This window comes from Arachis ipaensis, chromosome B01 (assembly GCF_000816755.2).
Source record: "Arachis ipaensis cultivar K30076 chromosome B01, Araip1.1, whole genome shotgun sequence".
In the NCBI taxonomy this organism is placed as follows: domain Eukaryota; kingdom Viridiplantae; phylum Streptophyta; class Magnoliopsida; order Fabales; family Fabaceae; genus Arachis; species Arachis ipaensis.
In genome coordinates, this window is record NC_029785.2 from 224,535 (window position 1) to 233,905 (window position 9,371).

The 9,371-nt window shown below is 34.4% G+C and overlaps 2 protein-coding genes across 3 annotated transcripts in view; both read right to left on the bottom strand.

The window, feature by feature from the left end:
- Positions 1-4,429, bottom strand: part of LOC107632806 (citrate synthase, glyoxysomal) — a 13,788-nt gene extending 9,359 nt beyond the window's left edge. The window contains exon 1 of the mRNA XM_016336482.2: positions 4,386-4,429. The gene's annotated coding sequence lies outside the window, so the exon portion shown is untranslated. The remainder of the gene's footprint in view (positions 1-4,385) is intronic.
- Positions 1-7,258, bottom strand: part of LOC107632723 (actin-related protein 2/3 complex subunit 1A) — a 7,462-nt gene extending 204 nt beyond the window's left edge. The window contains exons 1-16 of one of the 2 annotated variants that reach the window (XM_016336408.2): positions 7,144-7,258; positions 6,935-7,044; positions 5,745-5,830; positions 5,517-5,593; positions 4,207-4,301; positions 3,622-3,691; positions 3,237-3,306; positions 2,625-2,698; positions 2,498-2,528; positions 1,878-1,959; positions 1,444-1,532; positions 1,249-1,334; positions 949-1,012; positions 581-687; positions 312-367; positions 1-191 (exon numbers count right to left, since the gene is read on the bottom strand). In XM_016336408.2, the coding sequence (XP_016191894.1) occupies positions 121-191; positions 312-367; positions 581-687; positions 949-1,012; positions 1,249-1,334; positions 1,444-1,532; positions 1,878-1,959; positions 2,498-2,528; positions 2,625-2,698; positions 3,237-3,306; positions 3,622-3,691; positions 4,207-4,301; positions 5,517-5,593; positions 5,745-5,830; positions 6,935-7,004 (1,128 nt within the window). In that variant the 5' untranslated portion in view covers positions 7,005-7,044; positions 7,144-7,258 and the 3' untranslated portion in view covers positions 1-120. Of the gene's footprint in view, positions 192-311; positions 368-580; positions 688-948; positions 1,013-1,248; positions 1,335-1,443; positions 1,533-1,877; positions 1,960-2,497; positions 2,529-2,624; positions 2,699-3,236; positions 3,307-3,621; positions 3,692-4,206; positions 4,302-5,516; positions 5,594-5,744; positions 5,831-6,934 lie in introns of both variants that reach the window. The other variant, XM_021108941.1, reaches the window with a different exon arrangement.

Sequence of the window (9,371 nt, forward strand, 5' to 3'; positions counted from 1 at the left end):
TCTTTTATTGAAATAAAATTACAAAAAAAAAAAAAAAACTTTAATCTACATTGTATGTATATAATAATGCTGCACGCGACAATTACCTAAGATATTTTGGCACCAAATGTGGACAAGTTACTAATGTACTAAAAGTTCCAAAAGATCTTGCTCAGTTTCCAAATCCCACATGACTATTTTTCCATCCAATCCTGCAGTTTTGAGGAACAAGATTTAGGGCTTTAGCTAATGTAGCTGAATCAAAACTGGCAAATGGAATTATAAAAGGAGTGAAGAAAAGAAATTCAGAAGATCATCCACATTGCACAAACCTGATGTGCTGAATCGCCTTATCTGTGTCCCTTGCCTGCTAAGAGGGATGATAGAACTACAAGCCCAGAAAGCCGACAGTAAATCAATGAACTTAATACAGTTTATAAATACATAAGATGCGTGAATCTAACTGTTAGTTAAATTGTATTATGGTTAACGAGTAGCAGCAAGTCCACAACATAAAATTTTAATATGAGTCTCGTGAAGAAAATAATATTATATAACCAACCAAATGAAAGTAAGAGAAGGTCGCGAAGGAGATGTATACTTTATACAGTTTTCGTGTACAACTCCACGTGTTCTTGAAGTTTCGACGGCATCATTGCTCACTCCAAGCTTGGCTTGGCCATAAAACTTCCCAAATGCTTCAGAAAACTGATTAAGCAGACAGAATTAGATAAAAGGGAGAGACAAACCTCGTGTTAACAACATAAAAAGGACAATGACATGCATACAAAAAAATAAAATAGCAACAAAGAAATGCCATACACCAATCTATCTAAAACTTGATTTAGCATTCATATATGGCTCCAAAAAGGCGGTATGATACCCAAGGGATTCAGTCAATAATAAAAAACAAAACATGTCAGTTTCTCACGACTATATTGGACAATCCTTTTTAAGAAACTTAGTTACCTGTGAGCCATATCTTGATCCAGATGATACTGCTTTCCGTTCTCCAAGATACCTGATAAAACTCCTATAGAAAAGTGATAATAAGTTAATAACCAAAATATAAGTTAAAAAAATAGAAAATAAAAAAAGACGAATCAACACACAGCAACATCTCCCACTCACAGCATGATTGATATACGAAAAACCCCACTAATGTCTAATTCTAGTAAGATTTCACACAAGTTGACATAGCCTCAATGACTTGGCCTAATCAAATTGGATACACTAATCTTATAAACCCGTATTTGAGCATTCACATACCAAATTCCTCTTTCATCTGCAGCAAAGACCATTGGGATGCAATCATATCCCACGCCTATCACCATTTTCTCAGAAACAAATAACACCTGAAAACATATCATACAAGGATCCACCAGTTCAAGAAAATATCAGCAAATTATTGGCGAAAATCTTGAAAAATTGAAAATGCTTTAGAAAGAATGGATGCTGACCCACATCACGGAGAGGCAAATCACGGAACACAACATTTTGAGCCAAAGGAGAAGGACCGACATCATCAACAAAATATATCACAGAATTATGGCCTGCAAAATAGCAACAAATACAGTAGGTCACAAAAGATTATAACAGAGATATATGAATAAAATTGCATGGCTTTGATAGAAGTTTGGCTCCAATAATTATTTTTGAGAAAATTCAGATAAGGCAAGATAAACTAATCAAATTTGTGCACCATGAAAACTTGACAACACAAGTATATGCTTCTCAATCTTCTTTGTTAAAGCATGAAGAAAATGACTAAACCTGAGTGAAACTCACAATGAGCAACCTTAACTTTGGAAAAACAAAATCCAAAACTAAAAGATAAAAACTGGCAACAACAATTCTGGTTAGCCAGCATATCAAGCCAGAGAGTAGAATATTCTCACCTACGTAAGCTAAAGTATTTCCACTTGGTGACCACTTGACTCCAAAAGTCCAAGATGATGACAAATCAAGCTGAACAATTAACTGTTACACAAGATATATACTATAAGCGGAGGCCACACTAATGCAACATATCTGTCCATTTCCTTCATCTATTTTCTTGTTCTTTTTATGACTTATACAATGGAAGAAAAATTGTATTAACAAGAAAAATATGTAGGAAACCAAAACTCAATTGATCTTATAACTTCAGAAGAATTCAATCATTTGATCAAATCAAAATGCTCAGAAGTACTCAATAAGATATCCACAGGATATGAACTATCATGAACTTCACAAGAAATTCATATACTGCAGCATGCATACGAAATTAAAATAATTTAATGTCACAGCTATTCACTAAGTTCACAAGTGCTATATTCAGCTTCCTATTTGTGCGAATAAGGATCATCAACTATCTACATCAATATAATACCTAAGCAATGAACCTAATATGTCAATACCATACTTGGCACTAAATCTGAGAACCTCATCAACAATAAAAGAAAGGATAGATATCTTGACTTTGGGGAGGAGGCTTATCAAGAATTCACATGAGGAATAAGAGTTAAATATTGAATACCTCTCCAAACCTTGACTCTTTTTTTGGATCCCTGTGCCAATTCATCATGTAAACATGAGTAGTATAACATAAGCATGAAAAAAAAATATAGGAATGTTAACCATAATCAGAGTTTCTGTTATCATACCTTGCATCTACACCTTTTATAAAGGTGGAAAATATTCGGCATTTTCCATCTGTGGATGTTGATGCAACCAGAATCTGCAGCAAAATATAAAATAAAATAAAATAAGATGCGGCTTAAACAGGTTTCTAAACGAGAGTAGACAATGATCTAACATTGGATTGTTAAACTAGCGTGCTAACAGTGTTGCATATAACATAACTAGGCTAATGATAGTCTAATAATTTTACCCTTGAGTTTTCAAGTTAATCTTTTGTCACATATAAAGTTCAAAGTACTTCATTTTGACCAACCCGATTGAATAATATGGTTTATATCATCCTCTATTTGGATGAAACAATAAATTAAATAAAATTTTAAAAACTAAATACAGAATAAATTAAGTTTATATGTTTGAAATATTGAGGATTAATAATAATAATCTATGAGTAACAAGTAGTTTTCTTGTCTATTAGCCATTAATATAATTTATTAATCACTAGAAAGAATTTCCAGAATGGCAAGGAAGTGCATCCACAAGCTTATCAAGCCTACAAGGAAGCGTTCTAGCTTCTATTTATTGTAAAATTACAAGAAAGTCTCAACACATATGAATAAGTAAGTTAGAATGCTAACATTATCAGGATGCCAAGAGACACTTGTCACTGAAGAATCATGTCTTTTCCTGATTAGTTTGCTGACCCACCTGCAGAAAAAAGAGAGGAAACAAATCAACAAAATAAAGAATAAGAACAGAAAACAGCATGCAGCATCTAATAATTAAATAAGGTATACATGTATACATTTTGATATTCTTTTAACCTCATAAAACATACAAGTTTAGAATTTGCAGAAAAGCTATTTTCAATGTCAGATTCTACTTCTAGCAGCTGTTGCACTTATATAAGATAGGAAAAGTCATAAGTATGCCCAAAAGAAAAAATGGAAAAACATAATCATTACATTGCCAGGATGAAATAAGCATGGAAAAATAAAACATATGAAAGAAGCAAGGACAAACCAGTTGTTTTCCTGCTCATAGTAGCATATACAAACAGTTTTGGCTCCACTTCCCACTGCGAACTTGTTTTCTGCTAGCACAGAACTTAGACACACATTAAAAACAAATGAACCAGAAAAACAAAAACTATGGAATAATTCTGGAAAACAAGAAGAAATGTTATATAGGAGTGATCACTTGTTAAAGAAGGGGAAAATGACCTCGTAGAGGACCAAACCTCTGACATTAACATCACGCCATAGTCTTAGCTCTTAAAATAAAATAGGACCAGAAAAAACATGACCAGGATTTAACTATCATTAGTTTATGGCAACAAATTAGTCATTGTAAAATCTTGCAACAAATCTAATAAGTGCAAACAACTAGTCAACCTGTTCAGAATGTAGGCAATGAAATAGAGAGATCTGAGTCCTACACAAAATGCAAAAAGCAACAACACCTATATTTGATTTAGATTTCAGATGACTTAGCCACCACAAACATGATTAATTCTAGGCATAAATTAAAACTTTCTGAATAATTCTTTCCTCTCAGTAAAGTTCATGACTTGAGAGAGTTACTAGGACATGGCAGCATCCTTCATACCTTTCGGACTCCACTGAACACAGAGAGCAGCCCGGTTTAGCCTAAGGATAACAAGTGTGGGCACCCATTCTGATCTCTCAAGGTTCCAGACATATCTACAGAGAACAAAGGGTTTGCATTTAAATCGTTGCAATGCAAGTGAAAACAGGAAATTGACAACTATTATGTCCGAAAGCCCAAGAGAGAGAGAGAGAGAGAGAGAGAGAGAGAGAGAGAGAGAGAGAGAGAGAGAGAGAGAGAGAGAGAGAGAGAGAGAGAGAGAGAGAGAGAGAGAGAGAGAGAGAGAGAGAGAGAGAGAGAGAGAGAGAGAGAGAGAGAGAGAGAGAGAGAGAGAGAGAGAGAGAGAGAGAGAGAGAGAGAGAGAGAGAGAGAGAGAGAGAGAGAGAGAGAGAGAGAGAGAGAGAGAGAGAGAGAGAGAGAGAGAGAGAGAGAGAGAGAGAGAGAGAGAGAGAGAGAGAGAGAGAGAGAGAGAGAGAGAGAGAGAGAGAGAGAGAGAGAGAGAGAGAGAGAGAGAGAGAGAGAGAGAGAGAGAGAGAGAGAGAGAGAGAGAGAGAGAGAGAGAGAGAGAGAGAGAGAGAGAGAGAGAGAGAGAGAGAGAGAGAGAGAGAGAGAGAGAGAGAGAGAGAGAGAGAGAGAGAGAGAGAGAGAGAGAGAGAGAGAGAGAGAGAGAGAGAGAGAGAGAGAGAGAGAGAGAGAGAGAGAGAGAGAGAGAGAGAGAGAGAGAGAGAGAGAGAGAGAGAGAGAGAGAGAGAGAGAGAGAGAGAGAGAGAGAGAGAGAGAGAGAGAGAGAGAGAGAGAGAGAGAGAGAGAGAGAGAGAGAGAGAGAGAGAGAGAGAGAGAGAGAGAGAGAGAGAGAGAGAGAGAGAGAGAGAGAGAGAGAGAGAGAGAGAGAGAGAGAGAGAGAGAGAGAGAGAGAGAGAGAGAGAGAGAGAGAGAGAGAGAGAGAGAGAGAGAGAGAGAGAGAGAGAGAGAGAGAGAGAGAGAGAGAGAGAGAGAGAGAGAGAGAGAGAGAGAGAGAGAGAGAGAGAGAGAGAGAGAGAGAGAGAGAGAGAGAGAGAGAGAGAGAGAGAGAGAGAGAGAGAGAGAGAGAGAGAGAGAGAGAGAGAGAGAGAGAGAGAGAGAGAGAGAGAGAGAGAGAGAGAGAGAGAGAGAGAGAGAGAGAGAGAGAGAGAGAGAGAGAGAGAGAGAGAGAGAGAGAGAGAGAGAGAGAGAGAGAGAGAGAGAGAGAGAGAGAGAGAGAGAGAGAGAGAGAGAGAGAGAGAGAGAGAGAGAGAGAGAGATCTATTGTTCTAGATCACACAGACACTCACGAATTCCGATCATGGGAGGCAGTAACTATTTTATTTGATCTCGCGCCCCAGTCTATCCCAGATATTATCTGGTCATGCTGTAAAAAAAAGCAACAAATTCCTCAGAAACTATTTATAAAGTCCCTAGCCAACTAGGTCTCACCTAACTATGCTGACATACAGAAGGAGAGTATAAAATCAGTACCAAAATCATTTCAATTAAGCAGAGAAAGAATATTAGCAGGGTACCTTTTGGAGAACATGCACCTTTTCCCATTTGTCTTCAACCAATCTATAGATGTGAACTTCACTGTTGTTTGGACATAATGCAACCACTACAAAAGTATATTAATATATTATTATATATTAAGAATTCATGAAGCAGCAAATTATGACCAAGATATGTATGACTGGAAGCAATGTCAGGGAAGGGTAAAGGATGGCTATCATAAAGGGCTTTCTGTATTAGCCTTGTGTTGCCACAAAACTGGTGTTTGATAACAGAAAATACTGTTGATTTTAGTGGAGGGGCAAGGTTAAGTGCATTTGCCATGGTTATGTTGGGAAAAATATTATTCCAAAACATAATCTATCCATGAGTGTCTACAATAATGACAGTAAAAAAAACTTAAGGGCTATCATGTTGTTATCCAAAACTCCAACACAGATTAGGATGATCTCAAACATCTAAACAACATGAAGGAAACTTGAACTTTCTTATTTTTCCTCCTCCTCCAAATATCTTCATATATCAAAGCAACATATTTCACTCCGCACACTACATGTATCCATTATTTACCTACGCATTGCCCTAGGTCTAGAGCTTCCAGTTTTAGTACCATTTTTTTAAACCTATGGGGCTCAATTCTATACATCCTAGATTCCTTCTACAATAGTTCAACTCACTTCCATTATATATATATAAAACACTATTCTCTAAAATTAGAAAGCACACTAAGTTGTTCAAAATTCAAATAAGCCGGCAAACATAATCTTGTTCAAACAGAAATGTGATGTCAACATGAAAAAAAAAAAAGCTACTTATCAATCATTCTCCACGATTAATCACTAACTCTTTAAACATTTTTTCCCAAGCTTTAAGGATCTAATCGCTACAAAAGCAAAACGATTTGATAGCTGAAACATGAGATATTATCATCTCCGCCACCAAACACGATGATACTTCATTGGATTACAACGGAAACGAAGAACAAAATCAAATATCAGATCGAGTCAGAATCCATTTACAAAACTATAAAACTCCGCCAATCCAAGACCTAGAAACAAATTAACAAACTACCTTATATTTTCCGTGGAATAAATTTTCGTTGAACACGAAAAAAACACACACAGAAGCTCTAAATCGCGTTAATTCCGATCGTGAACAAAAAAAAAAGAGAAAAGAGAAACAGAGCATAGAGATAGACAGAGCGAGTTACTGGATCGATCGGCGCTCCAAGCGTGGCAAGTGATGCATTGTGCTAGTTGGTGAACCGCGGTAACCGCCATTTTCTGTGCTGAGCTGAAGAGAGGGAGAGAGAATTGAGATCTGAAATTGAGAAGAAAGGAGAGATTGGTTGAGATGCTATGCTACAGAGAAAACACTGAAGTGCTTGTTGGCGTGCGAAGGAAGATGAAAGTGACACACCGAAAGGGTTTGTTTGGCACTGTTTTTGTCGTCAATTCATCATCATTATCATTTTCAATATTTTTTTGTCTATTCCACTGAAAATATGGACTGTGTCTCTTGTTTCTTATAAAATTTCCACAGTTAATCATTTTTATTTATATTTACAGTACTTTTTTTCCGCAAGAAAATTTTAGTTTGGGGATCGTTGCGGCTAATTTTTTGGTAATGGATTTTCATTAAGTGTTATGCATTGTTATAAATTATTAGTGTGTTTTTTTTATGAATATAGAGATAATTTTTTTAAATTACAATTCATAAATGGGAGATTTAAAATTGTGGGAAAGAAAAAATTTAGGATTCGATTTGAAACATAGTGAATTTTTTTTATAGGAGACTCGAACCCACAATCTCTTAATTGAGTATAGAGAGATTATGCCAAACTTAGTGAATTTAAAATTAGATGATAAACATATTGAATTCTTAGTATTATAAACTAAATTTGAAGTTTGGTTTTGTGAAGTTATTGGCGTTCGTCCGATCTTGATAAATTTAAATTTAGCCGTTGGATTAATACCAACCCTCTAATTTGTGACAAACTAAATCGAACTTTTTAATTTGTTCACAGCTATCTTCCAATTCCTAAATAATATAGAAAACCTTTTACACTTTTAGATAACATAGGTTGTGTTTGTTTATAAAGACAGAATATTGAAATACAAAATCGTGTTTAGCAGAGGAGATATGAACAGAGACAATGTGTCTAAAGACACTGAATTAGTGTATTTTATGTCCATCCTGACAGGAAGGACATGGAAACCCTAACAAGAAACACAACTTATTTTTTATTTTTTCTTTTATTATTATTGTTAATTTTTCATAATTATATTTTTTATTGTTATATTTTTCATCTCAAATTTTTTGAATAAAAAAATGAAAATAAATTGAATTTTCATAATTTGTTCTAATTTATCACCAAACAGAATATAAAATTTTGTGTTTCTATCCATCAATATCTTATCATATCTTATTCTCAATGTCTTATCCTGTTCTGTTCTTAAAAACAAACGGAGCCTATAACAGTGAATAACATTACTGTTTCTTCCATATAAAAATTAAAAAGCGGCTCATTCCTCATTGCATTGCATACTAATATTTGCAAGAAATTTATTTTTGTTATTTATATTTGCAAGAGTTTGTTTCAGATTAACAGTTTAATTGAGCCAAAATATTTATACGATATTGCTCCTCGATGAGGGAGCTATTAGGCAAACTTTGCTGTTGGTAATAATATATAAATCAACTTGCATAATGACTCTCTGGCCAAAAAAAAAATTGCATAATGACTGTTATGTACTTATGTTAGAAGAACCAAAAAGCATTTTAATTGTTAAATTTAAAAGTTAAAATACAACTTAAATAATAATGATCAAATGATAATTTATATGATTATAAAATTTTAGAGGATTGGAAAATGCGTAAAATTATTTATAACATGCTAGAAATGTTTAGAATGTAATAGTTAAATAAGAATTGTAAAGTTTAACTACATCAGAAAAATAGGTCAAAGATAATAAAGATAATGACTAGATATATATTATATTCATGAGTCATCATATTTATCAAAACAACTAATGTAGCAAGTTGAACTTTTTACAAGTTCTATTACTTTTGTTACAACTCATATTTGATTGTTGATAGTCAATAATAACCTTTCTTAACAATTAAGTATACCTTTTTATTTTGTCTATATAAAAGTTTGAAATTTGTGTGCTTTAATTATCTTTCCATATGTATTGAGTTTTAAGAAATTCTCTTTTTCTTTGTGAATGTGTTGGAAATTTGAGAGATAAAAAATATAATAGTATTATTCATATCAGTAAGTGATGTTGAGACTAATTAATTATGGGAGGTCTTCTTACATTTCTTGTTTTGGGTATCACATTTTTAAGAGAAAAGGATAAATAGGTCCATGACTTTTTGTCCTGTAGACATTTTTGTCTCTGACCATTGAAAAATACTTTTAAGTCCCTAACTTTCACAAAACTTGGACGGATCAGTCCTTGACGGAGGCATTTGGACGGATCAGTTCCTGACGGAAGCATTTGGACAGAGGAACTGATCCGTCCAAGTTTTGTGAAGGTCAGGGACTTAAAAGTATTTTTCAATAGTCAGGGACGAAAATGTTCGTGGGGGCAAAAGGTTAGGGATTTATTTATTATTTTCTCTATTTTTAAATTAAACTAGTT